This window comes from Ochotona princeps, chromosome 13 (genome assembly GCF_030435755.1).
Source record: "Ochotona princeps isolate mOchPri1 chromosome 13, mOchPri1.hap1, whole genome shotgun sequence".
In the NCBI taxonomy this organism is placed as follows: domain Eukaryota; kingdom Metazoa; phylum Chordata; class Mammalia; order Lagomorpha; family Ochotonidae; genus Ochotona; species Ochotona princeps.
This window is the reverse complement of record NC_080844.1, coordinates 59,626,146-59,653,263: the sequence shown is the minus strand read 5'-3', so window position 1 is coordinate 59,653,263 and position 27,118 is coordinate 59,626,146. Positions and strand designations below refer to the sequence as shown.

Sequence of the window (27,118 nt, the reverse complement as noted above, 5' to 3'; positions counted from 1 at the left end):
CTTGGGCTGTCTTCCATAGCCTTCCCAGCACATGAGCAGGGGACTGGTTTGGAAGTAGAGCAGCCAAGGGCAGACCTGGTACTCCATTATGGGATGTCATCATCGCAAATAGCAGCTTAACACACTGTGCCACAACACCAGCCCCTGCTCTTGCTTTTAGTGATAAGTTACAGGTAGTTTAGCAACATCAGTAGAAACCAATTTATCATGTATTAAATTATCAACTAATTTGTTGTTTTATCACACAGTTTGTAAGAGTGCCTTGGTTTTATCAGTAGACTATAATTTTCTTGAAAACAAACATACCTGCTATTTATTATACCACTTTTAATAATTTTTCCCAAATCACTTTTACTAGCAGTGTGTTTTTGAAAGGCAGAGTTAGGAAGCGAGAGCGGGTGAGCAAGTACTTGTGCACGCCAGTGCACATCTGTCTGCTGGTTCTCTTCCTGATGCTGCAGTGCCTGGGGCTGGGCTGAGCCAAAGCCCCGAACCTGGAGCTGCAGCTCGCTCTTGTGTGGGGGTGGTTGGGGCCTGAACGCTCACACCGTCTCCCACTGCTTTCCCCGGCGTGTTGGCAGGGAGGTGGACCAGCAGTGGAGTAGCCAGGACATAAACTGGCACTCAGTGGGATGTCTGCTCACAAGCAGAGGCTTAACCCACTCTGCAGCAGTACTGGTAGCCACTGGTGTTTTTAAAATGAACTGTAAGTAGTTGGAAAAGCAGAAATGGATGGATATGTTCACTAAGCCAGCTTTTCTTTTTCAAAAAAAATTTTTTTAAAGAGAGCAGCTTAACCAGTCGGTTAGCTGAGGACAAGGTTCTGGCTGATAAAAGTGTTTGTTGGTGGGGAGCTCTACATCCCTTCTTCACCTGGTCCATGGAAGCCTCTTACACGGTCCTCCCTGTTGTCTCTTTCCCTTCCTACCCTGGGCCAGAGCTGGAGAACTGCCTGTTTTCATAACTACAGTTTTGCTGGACCGCAGGCGTGTTCATTTGTTTCCGGCTGACTCGAGCTCACACAGTTCGGATGAGTAGCTGGGAGACCATTGGATGGCCTGAAGGGTCAGAGGCTTGTGACTTGGGCTTTGCTGATGCTTGGTTGACGTCAGTACTAGTTACATGGCGTGGAATCCCACTCGAGGCAGGAGTACGCCATCTGTGGAAGGTCACCAGATCAGGAGGACCCGAGTGGGTCTGAGAGATAGAGTCTCAGGATATTTAGCTGCTGGGAATTTTGCTCGCATCTGCCAGGGCGCTTAGCTTTACTTACCCTACTCAGTCAGGCAGATGGGCCAATGCACCTTCTGTTTTAGGAAAGTGGTCAAAAGTTTGAGGTTATAGAGAGTGGGAACCTATGGAAGATACTTCACCAGAGGGCTTTGTTTTGTGAGCGTCTTTCTATTTGAGAATGAGCTTGTTCTTCTAGTACTTTCTGCTTAGCAGTAGCTGGAATGCTGTGTAACGTATTGGTGTTTCCGGAATAATGCGGTGCTATGTTTTGTAATATTACTCCTGGTGGTTTTGCTAGTAGAGCATCTATTTCTCTGGGTTGTGTTTGTTGTGGAGGAGCCCGTTTCCTTCTTAACTGATGAACTTAGACCAAATGGTTAGGCTTAAGGCAGGACAGGTGGAACGCAGGATCACGTGCTCATGTTCACCACTAGTGCTGATCATGCTGTTGGTCCTGTGCTGATTGCTGACGTCAGGCCGACCTGCTTCCTGTCTCCCTCCGGCTTTTCCTCGCTCACCAGTTCGTTCCTGTCTGTTTTTACGTCACATCTTTATTACAGGCTACAAAAATATTGATTACCAAGAATGTATATATAAGTGTGTTTCTGATTTTAACAAACTACTAATCACAGGCCTGAAAGCATGTAACTGTTATTAGGAAATCCAGCAACATATCCATAAAAAACGATGGGCTATTTTCTGTAGGCCTATATCTGGATTTTGAAAAATACAGTAAACCAGTGATCCTAAAATAAAGGCCCTGTTCGTAATTTTTAAGCCATCATTGTTTCAATGTCTCATATGGCTTTTAATTTTTCATAATGAGTGTAAAGCTCAGTCTTTTGCATTATAAACCTTAACATATAAAAGATTTATTTTAGTAACTGTTTATTTTTTTGTGTCTTTCTAAGACTTTTGTTCATGCATAATACTAATTGTTATTCCTGCTGGGCTGTCACTGTTTCACATTGCTGAAAATCTGGCCTCATTTATGAGCTACAAAACAAAAACTTCTCAGGTGATTATTCCAGAGCCATTAATCCATTAGTGTCTAGGGATTTACAGAATGTTTCCAATGAAACAATGAGTGAGAGCGGGAAATAGACAATCTGATTTGTTCCCTTAATACCAACTAGGACTCTTGACTTCCCGGAAACCTCTGGAAACTTTTTTAGCCTTTGTCATCTGAATACTCGTTATATCAGCTCGCATTAGTTGTTGCATCTCCCGATGGGTCAGTTTGCAAATACCAGCCATTCCATCCTTCCTCTAACTCACTGATACCACACTGGTGTTTACAGCTGTCAGTATTGGAAACTATGAAAGCTCTGTAACACACAAGACAAACTTTGCTAAGTAATTAGTATTTTTTTTTTTTGAGCTGAGAGATTTGAAATACGGAGATTCTGTAAGAGAGAGAGAAAAAATAAGCTTAAAAAAATCCACCCAAACTACTGTAGGCTAATAAACTGATGTGAAAATTTCTCAATTTACAGCACTTGACAGGTGCTAAAAGAAAAGCATCTTTAATTTTAATGTGTTGTTAGGACCTCTTTAGAGAGACTGTACAAGTTATTAACAAGGTCCTCCGAGACAGGAGACGGGTAATTAACAAGACCTATGGAGATAGAGTTTAGGTAATTAACGAGCTCTTAGGCACTGGACACAGGATAACACATAGCGAGTCCAATAGTTAAAGAGAACAGGTTGTTACGATCGAACATAAGATACAGCGTGCATGTTCTCTTGAGGCTTGTGATAGGACAATATTAAGATGACATTTAGTGACCCCAGTGCGCTACTTTTTGTAAACCGATCTGTACGTTTTTTGGGTAAACTTTTAAAGTAGAATTTGAGAAAATTGTTTCTTTATAAATCAAGGAAGCAGGCAAGCATTTTAAACGGAGACAAGTAATTAATGTTAATTGCCTTTAGTGAGCATGTAAATTTTGAGAAGAAATGTATTTTTATGTGATTCTCAGGTGTTTTAACATGTATTGTTTAGTGTGTTGTTTTTAACTTATGACCTGTAGACTAACATGGCCTATTCCACATTAGCTTTACTCCTTTTGTGGCCGAAGCCATCAGGATCTCAGCGAGAGAGCAGGCCGCATTGGCGCCAGGTTAGTTTTTGCGTATTAGATCTAGCAGTCACGCTGCTGTACTGTCTTTAAGCTGGAGTTGATATTCCCAGTTGGAAATATTTGGTCTGGTTATTTCCTGTGTCAGTTTGGTATTACTGGTGTATGAGTCTTGATTTTTGGTTCAGGAACCTCCCACATTCAGTGCATGTTTGTTAACGTACTCTGAATGTCAAGAGGCCCTTGCAAGTTTTCTAATTCATTCCCTGGCCGCCTCCTGTGCCAGCATGGCCGCTCCAGACCACAGGCTCATCTGCCCCTTCACCTCTAACAGTCAAGTCAGATTTTAATGGTCATATTTGAACAATTGCTGTATGAAGGGAAATAAGGTGATTAAGACAGAACTTCTGCTCTGACTGATGGATTTTATGCTAAGCACTAGATGGTACATGGGTATTGGAGAGCTGTGCTGTTGTGACATGATCAAACTAGTGTCTCAGGCCTGGAGCGGCTTGGACAGTGTTGGGAACACAGGATGGGGCGTGTGGAGGGCAAAGCTGTGCGTGAAACAGGGCAGCTAGTTAGGAAGTTATTCTAACTAGTTAGGGAGTTGTTTTAACTGTTGAGAGCTGACAGGTGACTTGGCCAAGTAGAGAGGATCTTTGCGATCCAGTTTTTGGCTGAGATTGGCAGGACTGTCCTGTTGTTCTGGGTGTGTGTTGGTGGGCATGGGCACAAAAGAAGACACAGCAGTGACTCCTTGGCATGTCTTCCTTTGATGGCAAAGTTGATCAAATGTAGCATTTTCAAAACTACCTAATGTAGTGGTGTGAGATCTGTAGTCTTTAATCAAACTTGAAATTTTAGTCTTAATGGGGAGATTCGAGTTTTGTGTTTTGTTTTTTTAATGAGTTACTCTTTAGATTTTTGTTTTAGGGAACAATTTACATGTTTTCAAAGTAGCAAGTGATAGTTCTTGAAAGTTTGCTTTTTTAACAATGAAAACACTGATTTCTTTCAACAGAAATGGCAGATTTCAATATCTGGATGTAGTTATGCAGTCTTTTACTTCAGCGTAATAATTGTTTCTTTCCAGTGATTTTTTTTTAAGATTTATTTTATTTGTTTGAAAGGCAGAGCTAGGGAGAGAGAGAATGAACAGAGATCTTCCATCTGCTGGTTTACTTCTCAAACAGCATTAACAGGTGGGGCTGGGTCAGGTTAAAGCCAGTAGTTGGGGACTTCATCTGGTTCTTCCTCAGAGGGAAGGGGTCCCGTGCTTGGGCCGTCTTCTGTTGCCTCACCAGGCCCTTAGCAGGGAGAGTAAACACCCAGGGTTCAGGTGCAATGCCAGAGCTTTAGGTGGCGGCTTAGCTTGCTGCACCACAATGCTGGCCCTTCTAAAGCCAAGCGGCCTTGGGGCTGCTTTGTCAGTTTTCTGTGCACACAGCCCTGTTGTTGGTGTGCAGCACTGTTGGCCTGTTGCTGCTTGGCTCTTGACGTTTCCACAAGGGACACTATGGTGACGCCACCCACGATCACTGCTTTGTAAAGTGACACTAAAGCTTTACAGTTTTTAATGTACAAAGTGTTTTTGTGGGGCGATTGTGGTAGCATAGCAAGCTAGTTCTCTACCTGCGGCTGTAGCATCTCATATGAGTCTCTTTTGTGTCCTGGCTGCTCCACTTCCAGCCTCGCTGCCTGCTAATGGCCTGGGAAGGCAGCAGAGGATGGGCAAGTCCTGAGCAGCTGCTTAACCCCCTACACCACAGAGCCTGCCGCCATATCATCTCATTTCGGTTGTTTACTGAGGCTCTTAGACCGTGACTGCAGTGAGTGAGTTCACCTGTGTATGACTGTGCAACTGCATCTGTGTGATGCACTTTTAAAAGTGCAATTACTGGGTTAAAGGTTATGTATATGTTAATTTTGCTATCTTTTGTTAGGTTGCCTTCTGTAGAATTGTGTCAGCTGACATTGTCATCATGTGGGAAACCCGGAAGAAGCTTCTTGCAGCTGTAGAGGGCCAGCTCTGGCCAGAGCGGCCATGTGGAGAACGAGCCAGCAGATGGAACCTCTGTGTCTGGCTCTCCCTGGCTCTGTGTGTAATTCTTTCAAGTAAAACAAACCTTTTTTTTTAAAAGGAAGTGTTTTTGCATGTTTAATTTATAATTAGAATGTTAGCTCTGTCCAGGGTATTTTAAATAACTGCTGGTTGTATATAAGAAATTATGTGATTATGAAATATCACGTGATATTATGTGTGATTGTGAAATAATTTGTCTTAGAGACTCCTTGGTCTCTAAGAATATTAGGATCTAGAGTGTTGGCACTTTTTGAACCTAATATTACTCTTTGATTTATTCTATTAAATATCTCACCATGTAATACTATATAAATAAATACTAAAATACTTAATTTACTTCAGATAAAATTTTAATGTATTTCATATGCTTAGAAATCTTTTTGATAAAAGTGCTAATACTGCTTAAATAGCAATTACTTGAATTGTATGACCACCTTAGCGTAAAACAAATTCATATTGCCAGTTCCTGTTTTTTAAAAGATTTTTTTTTTTAATTGGAAAGGCAGATTTACAAAGAGAAGGAGAGACAGAGAGAAAGATCTTCCATCCGTTGGTTCACTCCCCAAGTAGCTGCAACGGCTGGAGCTGATCCAGTCCAAAACCAGGAGCCAGGAGCTTCTTCCAGGTCTCCCACATGGGTGCAGAGTCCAAGGTCCAGAGCCATCCTCTGCTGCTTTCCCAGGCCACAAGCAGGGAGCTGCCTGGGAAGTGGAGCAGCCGGAACACGAACCAGCTCCCATATGGGATCCCAGCCCATGCAAGGTGAGGATTTAGCTGCTAGGCCATTGTGCCAGGGCCAGCCAGTTTTTGCTTCTGGCTTGTGTGTGAAGCCCTGCGGGGATGGGTTGGGGATGGTTTTAAAGTAGGATTCCTGGAGGACTGACTTCTTCCCCTCACCAGCTATGGGTGGCATTTCCTGGAAATGACCTGTAATCAGAGCAGAGTGCGCTGCGTTGAGCAGAGGCACTGGCGTCTACTAGAAATGAAAATTCTCCTTTAAGTAGGAGGCCTCTGAGTGTAAGCTTGACCATTAAACAAGGTTTTGTACGTTGGGAATGAGTAGGGTAGACAGCCGTTTTTGTTCATTCCATAAATGCTTGCTAAAAAAAAGTGGATGTGATTTAGAGTGTTTTATATAAATGGTGACTGCGTGCTGTTACAACATGAGCTCTTCACTAGCACCCTAGTAATTATACCATCTCTTCACTAGTTGGAGGTGTGAAAGTGTGGTCTCCGTGGCTCCCTGGTGGAGGAGCTCCTGAGGTGGTGTGTTGGCAACGTTAGCCTACCGAGGGGAGGGTTAGCTGGGGGCAGAGCCTGCTGTGGCAGGTGGGGTTGCTCAAGGTGCAAATACTTAATGTATTTATTTCATTTAGGTGTTTCATCTTCAAGAAAATCCCCCCAAATAATTAAAATTATTAAAATAAAAATCATACTAATGGTAATTTAATTCAGAAGATAAATTTAATTCTTACAGTATAACAAGAAAATGCAAATACGGTCATAAAAATCTATTCTGACTTTTATGCAGTTTAGCGAAAGTGCTAAATCTAGACTTAGTGTTGGCTCTGGGGTTGAGTCTCTATTGAATGGCCCTGTAACCTAACTTGTGAACCCTGTAAAGCCTCATGTTTTCAGGTGTAAATGGGGACAACAGGCCTGGTGCGGGTGGAGTACCATCCCGCACATGGAGTGCTGAGCGTTGGACGGGGCTCTGGCAGTGCGGCTCCAGCTCCTGCCCTGTCGCACAGTGGCTGCTGGTGTTTCGTCATCGCTTTCAATGAAGTGGTGGAACTTTTTCCAAGTAATATGTTCCCAGCCTAAAATATCTTAAAAGAATTTAGAAACTTTTTTTTAAAACCAGTCAGTAGAGGATATACATTTGGCAGGAAACAGTAACTGAATACTTTCTAGTGTGTTTCAAGGTGTGTATCCAGTAGCAGTTTTGAATGCGATAAACTAAACCACATTGGAATTTAAGTGTTTCCTGCATTAAATAGAAAATGTATTACTATACAAGGTAAAACTATTATACTATTATAGAAGTCCTTTGCCCAGAAATTCCTGCAGGCACTGAGAGGGACAGCACGTGGTCAGTGGCAGAGCTCTGGCCTTCCAGTCCAGCTGAGTGATGGCTTCCCAGACTCGGACGGCTGAGCCCAGGTCGAGCTGTTAAGGAAGGAAGTTTAAGCCTTTACAACAAGAAGAAGAGATGCTACCCGCTAAAGCCTCCTCAGAACATTTTAGAGTTTGCTTTGGGAAAAGGGGTGCCCTCCTTAGGGGATTCACAGGGGCACTAGTGTATCTTCTAACCACAGTTTAGCAGTGGGCCCTTTTTTGCCAATTGAAGGTGCCTTCCTTTTTCTGTTTTTAATTGAGAAAGTAAGGTTCTACTTGAATCATTTCTGGACTTTAGATTCTGTAATGTGAACAAAATCATTTAGTTGCTTTTTTAGTGTTTTGTCATTCTGGTTACAAAAATAGATATTTCTCAGTTTAACAGAAGAAAGCATGTAGCCAGAATCTGGATGTTAGACACTCCAGAATCACTAGGTGAGTTTTACTGTCTTTTGTATCTGTCGCACCTGCCGAGGGGGCAGGCCGGTCATCCCCCGGTGCCTGATAGCTTAGACTATCAGCTGGTATCTTTTAGGGTGATTTTCTGATAGGAAGCTGTTTATAGTCTCAGACTTAATAAGAAATGGAAATTTTTGTTCTTCCCTGGTGTTATGATTACTCTGTTGATTCTGTGCTAGAAAGGGTAGGAAAGATGCGGCCTCTCGGGTCACAAGCACAAAGATGCAAAATGTGTAGCTAATTTTCTTGATGATACAGTAAGTGTGGGTGGAGATAGGAATGACAGAATATTTAGATATACAGAGTTTCAGGCAGTCATCTAGTCATTGCAGTAAAGGCCGAATGAACAGTGTCACTCCATGGGATGGATGTGTGAGAAGAGCGGAAAGGGCTTTTGTGAAGGGAGATTGAAATGAGGAAGGTAAAGAAGTAAGCATTGTGTGTGTGTGTGTGTGTGTGTGTGTGTCTGTGTGTGTTTTGCCAGTCCAGCACATCGGAGACTCTTAGAGGCTTGAGGGGTAGTGTAGGTGGGACTTTAGTGTGGGGCCATAGCAGGATGAAGACTGTATCAAGTTCTAGGGACAACATGAAGAGTGCCTGGAGGGAAGTGCTATGGGAAGGTGCTCATTCAGGAACACACAGAGCAGGGACAGTAGCCTGTTTCCTCCTGTCCAGGATGAGGTACGTGTGAACTCCAAGAAAGATGGGAAGTAGATTGGCTGCTTCTCGAAGGGCCCGTTTTAGACTCAGGACAAAAGATTTCTGCAGTGCAAAGCAGTCTTAATTATTTAGTAAATAGGGGCAGAACCATGAGGAAGTCATTGTGGCGTCAGGAATTCCCCAGTACTAAAGGTACTTTTTAACAAGTGGATGCTTGAACTCTCTTTGAATATGGCTTTTTTTTCTTCATGAAGAAGCATTCAGAAACAGTTAAATGAGAGGTTGCCAGCATAATGTACAGTTTCTGATATGTGTTCATCTCGAGGGAGAGTTTTATATAAAACTGTGTTGTTTTCCAGCCAGCATTTTATAATTGTGTAGTCTTGTTCAAGCAAATTTGATTGTCAAGAATGCTTTAAGTCTGGCTGCTCAGCCTGGGTTGTAGTGTGGCTGGAAATCTGCAGGGACACCCAGACTCTGCCTCCAGCAAGGGTGCAGGGAACCTGTGACCTGAGTCACCCATCAAGTGGCCCTGGCCAGTCTGGCCACCATTTCTGCCTCCTTGAATGCTCTGCAGAGATGGCTGCTTGCTGGCCAGGGGCCTGCTTACTGCTTGTTTGTGAATGGAGAAGGCCGCCCTGACAGCACAGGGCTTCCCCTCCAAGGATGGGACTTTGTCCCAGAGAAAGGCATAATCGACCTGGGGCTTTCTTGGCCAAGGATGTTAGCAGCCTGCTGGTCTTTTTGGTCTGCTGCAGAGACGCCCAGCGAGCCACGCCCCCAGCTGACCTCTGGCCAGGCTGTCCTCATGCCCACTGCTCCTACGGAAAGACTGGTGAAGATTGCTGGGTTGTTGTTGGTCATTGGCCAGACCCCATCCCTGGGTCACAGTCACACAATCAGTTTTACTTGATCACATACCCACACATGTGTGCACACGGAGGATGACAAGTGGCAGTGTGGTAGGCTGGACCAGATTTGCTGAGAGCCACGGAGACGCAGTGATGATTTCCCTGAAAGATCTTGGGAGAAGATTGTTTTATGTCAAGAGACATGTGATTATATTGTGGAATAAGATGGGGAAACTCACTTGCATTCTTTTTTTTTTTTTTAAAGATTTATTCATTTTATTACAGCCAGATATACAGAGAGGAGGAGAGACAGAGAGGAAGATCTTCTGTCCAATGATTCACTCCCCAAGTGAGCCGCAACGGGCCGATGCGCACTGATCCGATGCCGGGAACCTGGAACCTCTTCCGGGTCTCCCACGCGGGTATAGGGTCCCAATGCATTGGGCCGTCCTCGACTGCTTTCCCAGGCCACAAGCAGGGAGCTGGATGGGAAGTGGAGCTGCCGGGATTAGAACCGGCGCCCATATGGGATCCCGGGGCGTTCAAGGCGAGGACTTTAGCCGCTAGGCCACGCCGCCGGGCCCTCACTTGCATTCTTAAGTGAAAATTGAGATGCCAGAGATTTTATGCTTGTCGCTGAATGTGTACTTCTCCTGTGGTAGGTTCTAAAAAGAAAAAAATTTGAGGAGCTTAGTTTCAGAAGACCGCTTTTGGAGCCGGGGCTTAGATCAGGAGACTGGGGAACAGTTTGGACTTTGTTTTGTTTCTTTTCCTTACCAGGAAAAAGTAGCAACCTAAAGTGGATTTGAAGTTTATATTTTTGCTGAAATATGCCTTAAATTCAGAATGTCTTTAAGTCCTCGAGTTTTAGGACTTTCTCCAACAGCAAAGTCTATACTCATTAGAGGAAAACGGCTAGGTCTGAATTTGCTGTCCATGATGTTTGGTGTCACCGGCCAAAATCATTCATTGTTTTCCCTCTGAGAGCACATAAGATGTTTTCCTGTGAGAATATTAATGAGTAAATTACTGTTAATCCCCATGGACACTTATGTATTGGGTTCTGTTTTGTCATCTGAGTGTTTAGCGTACATGCCCAGTCCCAAGAGAATGTAGTATTTAATCTATATTCTCATTAACATGGTACCTGGTTATTTGCTTTATTCCCCCCCCCCAAAAAAAAGGTGAAAAATACTGAGTTTCCTTGGCCTCTTAAGCTGAATTTGCATGTTAATTAACATAATTGAAATGTGCTGAATGTAGTGTTGACTAGTGGCATCTCTTTGGGCACTTCTTTTTTAGAGCTTTGGAAAGGACATTTGAAAAAAACTTCACTAGCTTAATGTATAATTCTTCTTCCATAGACTTAATGGAAGATGTGTGGAAATAGATCTTAAAGATTTATCAGAAGAATTTCAGTTTATTTTTATTTAAGGGGCAGATTTTACAGAGAGAGATGAGAGAGAGAGAGAGAGAGAGATGTCTTCCATCTGCTGGTTCACTTTCCAAATGGCCTCAATGGCCAGACCTGAGCCAATCTGAAGGATCTGGCAGCCTGGTGCTGATCTGGGTGCTCTGTGACTTGTTGGGAGGAGACCTGGCAGTGTGGTGCTGAGCTGGGTGCTCTGTGGCTGGCTGGGAGGTCCTGGCAGCCTGGTGCTGATCTGGGTGCTCTGTGGCTGGCTGGGAGGACCTGGCAGTGTGGTGCTGATCTGGGTGCTCTGTGGCTGGCTGGGAGGACCTGGCAGTATGGTGCTGATCTGGGTGCTGTGTGGCTGGCTGGGAGGACCTGGCAGTGTGGTGCTGAGCTGGGTGCTCTGTGGCTGGCTGGGAGGACCTGGCAGTGTGGTGCTGAGCTGGGTGCTGTGTGGCTGGCTGGGAGGACCTGGCAGTGTGGTGCTGAGCTGGGTGCTGTGTGGCTGGCTGGGAGGACCTGGCAGCCTGGTGCTGAGCTGGGTACTCTGCAGGCTAGAGTGCAGGTGCTATGAGACTGCACCTGGCATGCCAAGGAGAGTGTGGTGGGAGGAAGAGGGCCAGACGGAACTGACCTCAACAACTGGAAGTTGGGGTCATGTTAACTTTGAGGAACAGATAAGGTATGCAATCTGAAACTTGTCACCAGGCATTTATAAACATGGCATCGAATAAAGAGATTGTAGTTAGAAGGAGTTAGTCATCTGCCCAGATAGTGCTAATTAAGGGAGACTATGAAACCGCTAAGATAAAGTTGAAAAAGGTCTAGGGACCAGCATTGTGGTGCAGCAGGTTAATCTGTCACCTGCAAAGCTGGCGTTCCATAAGTGCTAGTTTGAGGAAGTCCCGTTGCTCAACTTCCAATCCAGCTCTCTACTAATGTGCCTGGTAAAGCAGCAGAGAATAGCCCAGAGTGCTTGGATCCTTGTCACACGCGTGGACCTGGCTTCAGCCTGGTCCAGTCCCAGCTGTTGCGGCAGTTTGAAGAGTAAACTAGAAGATGGACGGTCTCTCTGTCTCTGTTCACACTGCCCTTTGAGTAATAAAATAAGTCCTGGGAATCCCCTCTTCCTCCAGCTGGACTACTGGGCTCAGCACTCCAACCACAGTGGAGTGCCTGTGTCAGAACTGGGTCTCCCCATTTGCTGAAGCCTGTGCAGTGAACAGCATGCCCAGGTGCTCGTGGGCGCGGGGCATGACAGCCAGTTCATTGAGGCCTGTAGAGGATATTTAGTACTGTGGAGGCCAAAAGGACAACTCTCCCAGTCAAGATTTGGCAGCAAGTATCTGGATGAATAGACTCTAAAATGGACTGTGTCAGCACATGGTCCTCGGAAGGATTTGCTTAACCTTGGAGCAGTGATATCAACAGTGTCTCAGAACTGTCAAAACCATTTAAGCAGTATCTGCAGAACGTGCTCCACAGTGGGGACCCTGGGATGACACCAGCTGGCTGTCCCCCATTCCCAGATACTGGGAGCGGCCCTCTCCCCTTCTCTCACTGTTTTCCCCAGATACGAGAAGAAAAAAGGAGATTGGAGCCCGTGGTCCAAATGAGCATGCATCCCTCTTAACAAGATAAAATCATCAAAAATAAAATGATTTTACTATTTTTTTACACAGCCTTAAGCCTTAAGAAATTTGCAGTGTTTTCACCTTGAGTTGAGAAGTGAAAGATGACAGGGAAAGCAAGCAGTTAGATTCTTAGAAGCAAATGTCTGCCAACAGGCATGGCTGGAGAGACCCTGCAAGGAGAAGTCTGGGGTCCCTGGGGGAGCTGAGAGGGCGAGGAGCCCATCAGAGAAGCAGGGAGTGCTGGTGTTGGGGGATGTGTCTGCGATCAGAGAAGGTGAGTGAGTGAAAGTAACCAAGCCAGCAAAGATTAAAACGGAGCCTGTCCCAGGGAGGCGGCCTGTCTGTGTGTTCAGACGGCTTCAGCGACAGGGCCCAGGCAGCGGGTCCTGTGGAGGGAGGCAGTCGGAGAATCGCTGAGCAGCCTTAGCAGGTGGGATCTCGAGCGCATGGTCCCGCGCTCGCCGTTATTAATTACTATTCCTTTGGAACCCTGTTGAGAGAAATTCTGGAAATATGTAAAAAGTGTAAGGCAGATAGTAAATACAAGTGACACTACTCAACACCAAGGTACTTACTTGTAAGGAGTACCATTTCAAAAATGCTGGTGCGATGAGTTTAAAATCCTAAATTGACGATTTTGAGAAGAAATTTGTCCAGCCCTCCAACCAACTGTGAAAGGTGCTGCTACAGGAAGGCTGGAGTTTCCTCCTAGCTAGCAAGGAGTTATTAAAGTAGAAGACTAAAATCAGTAGCTCTAGGGCAGAAGGCAGCAGTGGATGGAAAGGGAAGTGTGGGTAGTTGTGTGAATAATTGCAATAGTTTGTTTTACTTTGGGTGTTTTTTTCTAATACTGAAATGGAACAAGTGTTGTCCTTCACTTGCTGTTTACGTTAGTGAGTAGTTAGTGCTGCTCACTGTGTCTTCTGGTGTCGGTTAAGAGTTCAGCAGGAAACGGATGACCAGTCCTGAATAGCTAAACGTAGAAAGCTGAGTGAGTGAGGAGGCATGTGTGGGGTTAGGGCATCAGGGAAGGCGCTGCTGTGGCCGTGTCGGGGGCAGCCAGGCACCGCTGAAGGGACTGAGCAGAGCGCCTGCGGAGGTACCTTTCCTGTGCTCCAGGCCAGAAGAGGCCTCCTCCTGGCACCAAGGTGCAAGGGTGCCCAGGCCGTGCCTTCTACAGCCTCAGCTGCCTGAGGGCACAGAGGAGCCAGCAGCGAAGAGGGAGTGAGTTAGTCCAGTCCTGTTGCTTTTCCGCCATAGTTTTGTCCCCCAAGACTGCCAGCGTTTGAGTCTTTCCTGGTTTTGGTGGAAGAAGCGTCAAGAACTTGCCTAGGCCTTGATGCATCCCGCCGCCACCAGCTCCCCGGGGCACTTTGTGGTGTGGTTGTTGTAGGGGGTATGGCTCCTCTCTCTGCCTCCTGACTGTCACTTCCTGAGTGAACTGCTTCAGGTCATGTGTCCGGTGTCTCTGCTCATTTTCGCACCTGTGCATGGATTGTTCCTGGGATTAAAATCAAGTGAGTGAGCGTATGAGTCTCTGAGGTCCCTGGTACCATGGTCAAGTCCCGAAAATGCCAGCAGCTCTGCGGACCAACCACAAATGGGTGTTGCCTTCATAGCCTCTTGAAGCGCGTTGTCCTTCTTAGCGTACAGCCCCTGCCAGCTGCCTTTGGCAGCAGATGAAGTGCAGGGGTCTCTGGATCCTGCTCTCAGTTACGCTCAAAGGCACATAGGATGCTCTTGGAAGCCAGCTCCCATGTGGGCAGCTGTGCCCTTTTCTAGTACAGTAGGGCCTGGAACAGTGTCTGGGAACTGAATTCCTGCCATCCCTCCTCACTGCTTCCCTCCCCGCCAGGTAACACACTTCCTGGATTTGACAGTTCGTCTGAATTCACCTATTTAATACAAAATAGGTCAAGTTGTCAGCCAGAATGGACTTTGCTTTCTAGTGTCAGTAGTAATCAGGTTTGGAAAGAGACGTGAGTTCTGTGTTTTGTTGAAAGATTTCAGATCCTTGCATTTTCCACAGCGTGCGTCGCCTTGCAGCAGCGCGGGCAGCCAGCTGTACCACATCGTTCTTACTAAGCGGCGCTTTCCTTCTGCATACACACTTCCTGTGTTTTTCACTCTGGAGAGTCTTCCTCTTTGTAGGGTTTCTTGCTGCAAAAGAATGCATGTGTGTGTGAAAAGGAGAAGGAAGGTCGCTGCCCAATGCCTCGGTGTTGACTGCAGTAATTGGTCTCATCTTTGCATAAAGATTGCTGTGTTTTTCTGGCCTGTTCAAGCATATGGAAGACTAGTCCTTAGCACAAATCAGTGGGCATTTTTAGGTTGTCATCTGTTTATTTCCTGTTTCTTTACTCCTTATCTGTGCCAACTTTGAGTTAAATTAATGAGTGACATTAAGGAAGAGATACTAATAATTTCTAGATATGTTTAGGAACTATTTTAGATTTTAGAATTGGAGTGTATTAGGAAAATTCTTTGAAATTTGGAAACTTCATGAAGTAAAAGTACTTGAGCTTTTGCCTAAAAAGTGAAAGCTGTTACAAATAAACTTAGTTTAGAAGCTTTTTGAAATAGTAATTTCAAATGTTAGCTTGAAAGTTTGAAATTCCCTGCTTCCTCTAAACTCTTTAACTTTGATTTGTAAAATTAAAATTTTTAAATTCTGGAGTTTCAGTTTGTACAGACTTGCTTTTCAGTGTGAGCACGTCTAAGCGTGTTTTACACCTGATTAAAATCACGATTTTCCTTAAGCTGTCAGCGGCTCGGTTGAACAGTCAGACTGGGTTACTCAGTGTCTTGTCTGACGCAAGGATGGCAGCTTAACCAGAAAGATACCATAAATTGATGCCACACTTCAGTAAATAGAGACATTTTATTTTGTGCTGAGATAATTCAACCCAGTTCAGCTAGCTCTTTCTTCTGCCTACAGGATAGATCAGAAGAGGCAGCTGTGATGACCGAGTTTGTCGTGTGTTTTGACACGTCAGTGAGTGTAAGCAGACCACGAGGAAGGGGTTCTGCCCGAGATTTCAGACAAAGCCCCCCACTCCTGCTCACTGTGCCGTGGGCGGCCTGTGCCGGCCACCCTGCCTTTAGAGCTGTGACCTTGTTAGTGTTGTCATTCTGAACCATGCTCAGAGGTCCTCAGGTCATGGAGGTGCATTCTGGCCTCACATTGTGTGTGTGTGCTTATAAAAATCTCTTTGCTAAATACCTGCTCCTTAAAAACTCAGTGAGTAACAACGAGTGTACCAATTTCTTGCTGAGACATACTGAAATTTACACAGACCTAACATTGTCCAGCCCTGAAGGATGGAATGGAATGGATGGGGTGTGTTGCCAAATAAGAAACATTGGAATATGCTTCTTGACAGAAGGTGAGCATTGGTGGATCTGTTGCCCGTTGTGCTTTGATTTGCATCCTTGGATCTTGGCAGAGCCTTCCAGGACTGCCTGCTCCAACCCCTCCTTGCCTGATGTCCAGTGTCTCTTGGTGATCCTGCTGTCCAGCAGCCCTGGGCATGGCAGCTGTCTGCAGAACTCAGTTACCTCTGCCTGCCACACCTGTCAGGCGTGTAGTTGCGAAACTCCTGCTGTCTCCTTGTGTCAGAGCTTTGGCTCACTGCTCTGATGGAAGATTGCTCCCTGTGGTCTACAACTTGAGCTTGCGGGCGTGCTGGTCTCCTGCCTTCCCAGTGCAGCTCTGCCGTGTGTTCTCAGCGCACCTGGCTGCAGCTCAGGGCATCACGGTGACTCCAGGATCAGAATCTCAGAGCGTAGAAGGAGCTGGGACCGTGTGTTCCAATGCAGGTGTTCCGAAGCCGGGCCCTGTTACTGTCATCAGCTAGTGACCACCCGCAAGTTACCTAGCCTGTGTGTAACTCATGTGCTTATTGTTAAAAATGAAGATATGGGGGCTTGGCAGCATGGCCTAATGGCTAAGGTCCTCGCCTTTTATGGCCGCTGGTTCTAATCCTGGCAGCTCCACTTCCTCTCTGTCTCTCCTCCTCTCAGTATATCTGACTTTGTAATAAAAAAATAAAATAAATATTTAAGAAAAAATTAAGATATGGAAGATGGGACCTTAAGACTGCCGCAGGGGCCATGCAGGTTGTTTGAATTACTTTGCCAAAATTAACTAAGGCAAAGTCCTTAGAACAGTGTCTGGCAGATTAAATACCATGTGAATGTCTGTGAAGTAAAATTGTTTTCAAGCATGTTCCAGCCACAGTCTTACGTGGTAGACACCACTGCCACCCTCGTTTTACAGACACCTTTGGAGTCAGGCACCTTGCTTGTGGTCTTCTGCACACACAGCAGAAGAGTTTGCATTCACAGTGCTTGCATCAAGGGTCCTTTAGCCTCGTCTCACAAGCGTCTTGGCGTACCATCAGACCCAAACCCAAACCATCTCATCTTTGAGAAAATGAGTCCAGTGGGAGCAAAAAGTTTTTGTTTTTGTTTTTGTTTTTACCTGTTGGGGAACTTGCTGTGAAATAGTGGGGCAGAAGAGGTGAATGCCCTAGACCCGATGTTGACTGTCTCACACAGGATGGAAGCCATGTTTGTTAATAGCTGCTGAGCCAAGGTGGACTCCGTGCTAAAGGTTGGAGTCTATTTTTGTCATTTTCTTTTAAGGTGCCTTTATCAGGCCATGGGCTTTCTACTGGCATTGTGACACCAGGACCATGCAGCATGCCAGGAAGATAGTGAGGTACAGTGTCGGCCACATAGCCGGTCAGTGACTCATTGTCGATATTTAAAGGATGCTTCCCTCGGCTGCGCCACCAAGCTCTGTGCGGTACTAAATGTATCCACAGGCTCTCTGCCTAGAAAAGGTCAGTAAGCAGTTCTGGATGCCAGTGTTGCAAACCTTAGTCATAGCGCACAAAACCGTGGCTGCGCGGGGAGTGCGGTTGGAGTTGGTTAGATGCGCGTACCTGGGATTCCTGGCACTGTAAATATTTTCCAGGAGTTCTAGCCAGTGTCCAGACATTTTGTCACACAATCAAAAGTTTTAAAATGGAATGCTTGAAAGGATTCTTGTTGTTTTTAAATGCTGATAATATACAGATAATGAAAAAGAAAAGAAACCATCTACTTGGCAGTGAAGTCTTTGTGTGTGAGAAAGAAAGGCTGCTAGGACAGTAGTGTTGTGCAGGGCTCCAAGGCTAATACTCTTAAGTGCTGGGTAAAAATTAAACTCGGGCAGCACCGATGAAATATTTACTCATCAGATGGCTTTGAAGTTTAGCTGCTTTGGGCTCACAGTCCCAGTCCTAATGGACATGTTTCAAAGAAGAGAATGGTTACAGCATTCAGCTGTGATGTGTTTTACTCTCTGCATGGGAGAAATCTGTTTTGTTTTGGTCCGTTTCGGCATTTAAGTCTGGAGACTAGCTACTTAGAAGTCACATTAGTGACATAAATGGTTCCTACAAGTCTGAATTCATTTCCATTGATAGGTCAGTATTTGAAAATTGTTTTTTGCTAATACTTGTAGCATTTTAAAGATTGACTTAACCCATTTCTTCTACAAATATTCTCAGTCCGCATTTACTGAATTTTCCCATCACCGTGTGAGGTTTTAGGTGAGCATGTGTAAAATGAGAAATCTGTTACCAGGAGTAGTTTTGTAAAATGTGAGGCTGGGTAGAATTTTTTATCTTTAAAGATTACAGAAATGACATATTTAGAGGTAGAGTTCTTTAGCTCTAATATAACTGAATGGTTTTTCTTTTCTTTCCACAGTTTAAAATGATAGATGCCTTAAGACCGTTGAATGCTGTTTTGCTTCTGTGTCTTGGATTAAATTTTATGCCTAGCAGTTAAGGATTTTAGGAAACTTGCCACAGTATCCGTTAAGAATATTGTTTCTGTGTTTCCTTCCATAAGAACTGCAACACACTTTTAACATTTGTGTTTGTGTTTTATTAGCTTTCATATGCATCCCACAAGCAATGAAGAGCTCAGGAAAATCCCGGTGAGTTGCTGCGGGCTGCGCTGAATCAGCGAGAGCGGAGACGGCGCGTCTCCCTGGCGTCCCAGGCCCCCTTCCCCCGTCCTCCCTTACCTGAGTCCCGGCTTCGGATGTGATGGATGTGATCCTGTGCACTGCAGGTTCTGCCTTTAATGTACAATAGAATGATCTGTGGATACTGACGCACACGTAGCTGTAACTGAAGCCTATTTGGAACATACATGTTTTGCTTGTAAATTGTTTTGAAATTAATTTGAAAGATGTACATACAGTTCAGCAGTACAGCTACAGAATGAGATTGTGGAAAACACATTTTTGTTGTTGCTGCTGGGGTGAGGATTGAAAATGAATGAAGGTACTTGTTGGCTTTCAGCAATAGGAAAAATGTTCTAGCAAGAGACCTACTTAACCAGGAAAGTATTTGCAAAAAGAAATTCTTTAAGACACCCATCTTACCAGTTAGAAGAAAATCACATATATTAAGAGGATTGGCAGCAGCCAGCTCAGGCAGCTCGCCTGTTCCGTGAGGATTGCTCTGTCGCTAGCTTTATTCGATTGGTGTTTGCCTGTTCTGAGTTCCATTGCATCTGTGGGCATTTCTAAATACACTAAACCTAGGGAATAGTTACCTTACAAAAATATGGGCCAATGTTTATGGTCGAAAATTAAATTCTCACTGAGCAGCAGAAATAGAGCTTGATTCCAAGAGGCTGCGGCGGCTGTGGGGTCAGCCATCTGTCCTGTGTGTGATCCAGATGTATAGTAAGAGTTTTTTTTAACCGATCACATATCACAATGTTTTAGGATGTGATATGTCTAGAAGCAGCTCTGGTGGGATCAGCTTTATTTTCTAAGCCGTTCTAAATGCAGTAGACTGTCTTTAAAATTGTAGAAAACAGAAGCGGGGACTTGGGGTTTTTGCTGTTTTATGTAAATGATTTGTCAGTTTTGATGTTTCATAAATACTCAAGTCTTTATAATATGGCAGTCTGGCAAGAAATGTCAGAATAGATGGAGTCAGCCTTTGATCAGATAGTAAAACGAATTCTATCAGACTTGCTTAATCTCAAACAAAATGCAACATCAAAAAATCAATTTAACGTGTAGCTATTGTTTATTAAATAACCTTAATTACAATTCCTGTGTGCTTGTGAATGTACTCTCCCAAATCTTGCAATTTATTGCTGTAAAAGCATCCTTAGAATTCTTTAAAGAAATAAAATGCGAAAATTGTTTTAGTTAAAGGATTTAAAGGTGATAAAAAGAACCCTTGATGTGTGATTATTTTTCTCTAGAATACTAACTATTCCAAATGACAGTTAAGGGATTACTAGGTGTTGTTAATTTACTGCATGATACAATTAAGGAGAGAAAGCTCATCCTCATTCTGATTGTTGTTGAGGAAAAGTATTTGAACAATTTTTCTGTTGAAGATTAGAAGATGTTTGAAGTAATTTATATTAAGTTCTCCAATAATCGCCATCCACCACGTTATTTTTTCCCCTTCTGGACGTAGTTTTTTGTAATTAAGTTTGTATGTCTTACATGCTGGTGCCAACACCTGTCTGTGAAAGCACAGTGTTTAAACAGGGGCAGGAGCCAGTTGAAAGGGCGGTGTGAGCTCTTTAAGGCCTAATTAAGAACTGAAAGGGAGATGAAGGGAGGAGGACAAAAGATGTGAAAGTAGCCGAGATGATATTCCCAGAGCAAAGTTCCTCATTAGAACAATAATGAGATGATCTGAGAATGCCAAGCCTTCATCTCCTCTGCCCCTCGTTCCTCTAGCTGCCTTGTGTGGCAGTCACACTGCCCCACCAATATTTGGTTACCAGGACAACCTTTCTTTAAATCTTCAGTTATTTTGAGTCCTGATAATTTGCTTTTGTTTAAATTTAAATATTGTAAAAATGTACATATCCCAGTTTAAATGCTGGTCTGCGTGAAAAGTAAAAATAGACCACTAGTCGTTGTCACAGTCAGTCTTACGCACAACTGTGTCGTTTAAGATTCTGAGTAAAACTTCATGTAATAATTCTCTCTCCCAGTCTCCATTTTCTTGTATCGCTGTATGGACCTTTGAAACAGGTAGGGTAGGAATGAGGAAGGATTGGTGGTGAAGGAGGAGGAGAACATAAAGTTTCTATTAAATTTCAAAATAAGAGGTCATCTTAGAAACGTGTTTGCTGTATGGAGAACTCTGGGAAAGTGTGTTGGGGAGATAGCAGCTCCGCCATAGGCCAGAGTTGGTTTCTCTGAGTTTAGAAGTTGTTTTCCAAGAATAATAGTAGAAGTATCTTTTGGAAAAAATAAATATTTGCCTGAAGGTTTTCTTCTTTCAGCAAAAGTAATTTTTGTGATCAGAAAATATTTTAAATTTCTGTTGGTTTATATGTATTAGTTACTGTTTAATCTTTATTGTTTTGTTTAGAGTTATATTAACAGAGATTGTTTCATATTATTTAGAATATCACTCAATTTAAGAATCTTGGGCCTAAATTTAGAAGGTTTACATGGGTTTCAAGTATGGTGTAAAATCTGGAACTCAGCATGCAACTGTTTTTAATTATTTCATGTTTTCCAGAATGTAGTTTATAGTTTCTAAGGTATTTTTTTGCCCAAAAAGTTGAGGCTGATATTTGGGGTAAAATGTTCATGTAAAAGGAGAATGAAAAATTTATTGAAAAGACCAAAAATATATTTCCAGGCAGTTTGTATAATTCATTAATATTTGATCATTATGAGAGGTTAAAAAAAAACAAGCCAAATTATATACTTGCTTGTTTGGAATTATGGCTGTAAAGTGACGAGCAATATTTTGAGAGAATAATCGACTGTTTTGAGAATTTCACTTGCTTGTGTTACATCACAGCATTAATTTAAATTAGGTAGAATTAAAAACGTTTTGTACTTTTCATGTTCAGTGTCTTTAGAGAAAACAACATTTAAAAATTTTTTTTGCTGATAGTACTGGTACAGTGATAAATCTAACAGCACAAATGATTTTTAGAGAGTATTTCAGCACTTAATTGAGAATTCAGTGTGTAAACTTATAATTACATTAAGAATGTAGAGACTTGAACAGATGCTATTATTGTGTTGTGTTGAGTCGGGAAACAGACCAGTCAGTTGATCAGTCAATTGCATTTTGTTTCATTTCCTTTATCCCTACAATGCTCATAAGCACTCCTATTTCCGTAAATGTTTTGTTTGAAGAATACGGTCACATTCCTTGGATTTTATTACTTTTAAAAATGCAACTAAGAAACTTCACTTTTTGACCAGAGAATTTCAAAAACTTTGGAGAAGATCTCATTTATCAGATACAAAGGCTTTGAGTTCAGATATCTGTGTGTGATGTCTTTCCCAGGTGTTTGAACAGGTAAATAAGCTACTAGTTTGGTTCCTCCCTCTCTCTCTCTCTCACACACACACACTGTAGTTATTCTTTAAAAAGATTAATTGATCTTGATCTGAAGGGAAGAAATTAAAAAAGCAACGCAACACTTGTCCTAGAATCATCCTTTAGTGGTTTAGAGTAATATTTGAAATGTTTTTAGGGAGGAGAATAATATAACTTACAAAGTTACATCTGTTTCCAGTTTCTAATGCCAAAAGAAAATGAGTTGTTTTAAGTATCTCTTCTAGACTCTAAACTCACTTCCCTTTAACATGCTCTTTGTTCATTCTTATTAACTCTATCATTGCAGTAGCCGGTAACTGATCTCAGCCCTCTGAAGGAGCTGACCCACTCTGCCATGTTATTTTTCCTAGAACATAGCTTTAATCATGTCCTCCTCCTGTTTGCAAAGTCCCAGTGACTTGCGACTTCCCATATGATAAATCTAAAAGTTTCTAATAACGGCGTCAGTGTCCTTGGAGGTCTAGTGGGAACCCAGCCTTGTAGTCCCTCTCTTGGTCCCTGCTCTGCCTCCTTCTAGCCCTGCTCCACTGACTGCCCGCCGTGGGCCACTGGGCCTGGAGCCTCATTTCCTTCTTGGAACAAGACAGACCCCTACAGCTGGGAGAGGCTGGAGGACTAGTGCAGGTTGTGTCTTTTCCACAGAGCCTCAGAGATGATGAATAGAGATGTTTTTCATTTATCTTGAAGAAGGGAGTGTTCTCTGGGGACCAAGCATCAAGTTGAAGTCCTCTGGTGTGTTCCCCTGCTGCCAGCAAAGTCACAGAGCCTCAGGTTAAGGGGCGGGAGAGAGCTGTGTTGCACTAATGGAAACTCCGAGCAGCAGAGCACGGTGAAGAGTGGGGGAAGGCACCTTTCCTCTCTGTCGTCGGGAGAACAGTCTGTTCCCCATTCCCTGGCCTCCACCTGGCCTCCACCTGGCCTCCAGAGCAAGGAAAACAACTTCCTTAAAGTCAAATGGAAATATTTTGAAACATACCAGTGAATATCATATTAGGTTGTTGAGTTTAATGATAGAACTGTTTTTAAAAAGTTACTTTATATTTAGGCATTTTTAGTCTACACAAGGAAAGAATGATGCTATACCTTTATTAATTAATGAAGGTTTTTTTTGGCTTCAGATATTTGCTATTTTATTTTGTGGTAGTAAGATAATTTGCAATGCAAATGATTTTTTTGGTTTATACCTTTTTGCAGAAGGATTTTTTCTTAATAGAATAAGGTTAACTGCATAAATAAATGGCATGATAGAAAACGCAAATATACCAGACATAGTATTTAACATGATTATAGTTCAGCTCTTGCATTTGCTTATAATCAAGACAGAAAGGGAAATAAACTCGATTAAGTAGTGTTGTTACTCAGGGGAGGAAGTAGAGCAGTTACTCGGGCTGGAGAGGCTCTGCCTGTCTGTACAGAAATTGAAGGTACTCCGCTGAGCTCTGTGTAAGGATGCTCACTGGCCTGACTCTCAGCACATCCACCTAGTTTTGCAGAGTCGAGAAGCAGATCGACCGTGGCTGTGTCTTACAGCGTTCTTCAGGAAAGGCCACGGCATTCCCTAACCCATGGGGCAGTGGAGACTAATGTCCACATGGACAGAGTTCAGGGCTTTCCATAGTTCCTTCTAGTTAATTTTTGAAATTTCTGGCTTTAGTGTATTTTTATTATGCTTATTATAGAACATTTCATTTTTCCGCTACCTGGAATTAATATGGTTAATTTGTAGTATTCAGAAATTGTCAACCATGTAAACAGTTTCAGAGCTGAGAGTTGTAGTCAAGGCTTTGGGGTCTCTGTGCCCCCATTCTTGCCCTACTCTGGCTAGCTAACATGTGGACATGCTACCAGTGATGGAGAAAAACTTGCTCAAGGTTTGAAATATCAAGAAGTTGGAGTTGTAGGTCATTGTTAGAGTTCCATCCCTGGCGTTGAGTCACTCAGTTGACGGTCTGTCTCCTTTTCCAGGACAGCAACCCTTTTGACGCCACCGCAGGCTATCGCAGTCTGACCTATGAAGAGGTCCTGCAGGAGCTGGTGAAGCACAAGGAACTGCTGAGGAGGAAGGACACACACATCCGGGAACTAGAGGACTACATCGACAACCTCCTGGTGAGGGTGATGGAAGAAACGCCCAGTATTCTCAGAGTGCCATATGAACCGTCCCGGAAGGCTGGCAAGTTCGCTAACAGTTAATAAAGCCAAGTGAGCTGTGTTTATAATTGGACAGAGAGAGAGGAAGGAGGACAAAAAGACATTGTGATTCAAAAGAAACTATACCATCAGACTCATGAACACTGACCCTCGTTGTGGACACTCACCTGTTAATATCAGTAGGGCCTCTCCTCAGTGACCCGTGAAGGGAGCTCAGTCGTCTAAAGTCTGCATGGAAGGGGACCGATTGTCGCTGACCGAGCAGTTCTTAGGATTCACTGAGGTGCTGGGCCAGCCCACTCCCGGGCCACGGGCCTAGAAATAACTTCAGGAATGCATGAGTTATTCCTCAGGAATAGATCTCCCAGAAGGCAGAGTTGATACTGTGGTGGCGTCGCAAGCCGGTTCACAGATGTTTTGCTTCAGGAATACTGCTCATAACACTACTGAAATACCGGTTCATGTTTTATATGCAGAGATGTCCATGGATCTATGTTCATGTCTCTGTATATAAAACATTTACATATACCTCATGTATACATGTGTTTTTAGAACATTCAGAAACAACTGGTTGCCTCTAAGGTGGGAAACTACATGTGCTCCATTGACGGGAGCCAGGTGTGCCATTCCTGGTGCCGTTCGCTAGCAAGAGGTCGCCTCCCGTGGCACATGGCGGTGCCTTTGGGAGCCTGGGTATCAAGACAAGCTACTGGATGCCGAGCCAGCATCCAGTTTACACTCTGCAAATGAACTAAATGCCTTTTAAAAAGAGTGACAGATTTTTTTTTTAAAGTCACTAATTTCACAACGATTTCTTTGAATTACCTTCACATTTTGAGTTTTGTGTAAGGTGTAAGTGGAAGATAAGCTAATGCAATTTGTTCTGTTGAGATTTTGCATGCCCTTTAAAATCACTAGCAAAGAAAACAATACAAAATTATGTCTGAAAATAATCTTGGGGAGAAAAAAGTAGATGATGGTCTGGTGCCTGATAATGCAAAGCCACTTCTTGGCATGAGGAGAGAGGCTCAGTCTCAGATTACATGAAGAATAGAGCAGATGGTTTGGGTCTTGCACCAACACAGTATCTGCTCAAGGAGAAGCGAGTTTTTGGGCAGATCTGTGCTAGGCTGACATTCTGCATTGCATCCACTCCTGAAGGAATTCAGACATCGTAAGAGCGTATGTCTTTACATCCGTTCCCTAAATATACTGACTTCTATGATTAATTGTATATATTTGTACAGAATCATTCTGAAATAGAAGTGGAAATAACAGTGGTATAAGAGTATTACTATTTTTATTTTCAGCTTTAAGAATCTAAGGTACTTAAGATGAAGCAATGAGTGTGTGCGTGTCTCTGAACTGAGAATGAAAACATCATCTCTGTAGAGACTTCTTTAGGGAACTGCATCTTTCTGATGTTTATATCCATTACGATTTCATTGGAAGTTAAGTAAAAGGCAGATATGATAGTTTTATTTAATATTTAAAAACCAGACAAGTTCACTAAGCTTATGCTTGTAAAGTAGAATTCCTTATTATTTATATTTCTGAGTTTCTTCAATTTCCCTATGAGGATTTGCATTTTGAGATTATGAAAATTTTTCTGAATACCAAATAGTGTGATACTTTTCTAAAACAAAGAAATGGAAAAGGAAAAATAGCCGTTCTTGCATTTCCTTGCTCGTGTAACTAAAGCTCTACAGTAAGGCTCTGAAAGTGATACGGAGTTTTGTTTCCCATTTAAGGTCTTCTTTAATGTTCTTTTTAAATATAATGCCCTTTTAAGTTAGCATTTGTTTCAAATGTTACAAATTATTAGCATTTGTTTTTTTTCTGATAGTATTACTAAAGCTCTTCTTATACTTTTTTGTAATTCCCAGATCTGTGTTTTTTGAATATTATGTCAGATATCTGCAGAATTTGAATACGCTTTGGCAAAGTTTGCTTTTTCTAGAGTGTCAACCAAGATATCAGTTTTGTACTGGGGATATATTTTACATGAATAGAGCCCATTAAAACATACTGTTCAAGTATTACTTTTTCAGAATTGATATGTAAGAAGAAATTGCTTGCCTATCTGAAAACTGTTAAGGGTTAGGCTTATTGTCCATGGGTGATTTGATTACACTGAATCAATATTTTTATCATTAAATTTGAGAGAATTATTATATTTACAATCAAATCTACATTCATCACTGCCTAAAAATGTGTTGTCCTAATATTTATGAATTTTCTTTCATAACCTACAGAAAATATGTGTTTAACTGGAAAAAAAAGGAGTTCCCACTTATCAGTCTTTCATGTAAGAAATATTGGAAATAGAAAAAAATATATGCTCATTAAGTAATACACAGTATAATCAGCTTTTAGGAACAGATTTTCTTTTGCTCTTATGGCCAAAAAAAAAAAAAAAAAAAAATGCATGCTTCAAAACATTGCCACCATGATAAGAGTTTGCTATTTCTCATAAGCCTATCTTAAGCTAGCACACTTCTGTTGAATTACTAAACTGTTATTTTAAAACAGTGTTGCTTAACAACCAGCTCTCCCCTCCCCCACCTTCTGAAATTCATCTTTGGAAATATTAGATACACTATCCGCCCTCTTGGGCTTCAAATTGCACCTACTGGGCCTACGGGCCCTCATTCAGAATTGTACATAGAACAGCATGCTTCCCGTTCACGAGGGATGCTGGCAAGCGTTGCCTTCTGCTGCTGCGTTCTGCACTGAGCCCAGTTTGCCATCCTCCCATAAACGTACTATTATCTGTAGATGACACACAACTACATCTATTGCTTTTGGCAGTACATCAAGATTTAGTTGTAATTTTCCAGCTGTGAAAATGTTGCCTTGTATTTAAAAGGATTTCACGAAAGGAAACCCAAGTAAAACTAGGCTCATTAGTGATAGACTCGGCTTTCTTGATGTCCTTCCAGCGCCAGCTCCCCACGCCCCCTGCCCCCTGCCTACCACCCCTACAAGGGTGCTTATTCTTTAACGAGGAGAGTCTAAAAA

General features: G+C 43.0%; 1 protein-coding gene across 2 annotated transcripts in view; it reads left to right on the top strand.

Moving 5' to 3' along the window:
* The window catches only part of RAB11FIP2 (RAB11 family interacting protein 2), a 37,266-nt gene extending 12,383 nt beyond the window's left edge, over nt 1-24,883 (top strand). Inside the window, exons 4-5 of one of the 2 annotated variants that reach the window (XM_004579782.4) lie at nt 18,483-18,528; nt 23,912-24,883. In XM_004579782.4, the coding sequence (XP_004579839.2) occupies nt 18,483-18,528; nt 23,912-24,139 (274 nt within the window). In that variant the 3' untranslated portion in view covers nt 24,140-24,883. The remainder of the gene's footprint in view (nt 1-18,482; nt 18,529-23,911) is intronic. The other variant, XM_058671162.1, reaches the window with a different exon arrangement.
* Nucleotides 24,884-27,118: the final 2,235 nt, after the last annotated feature.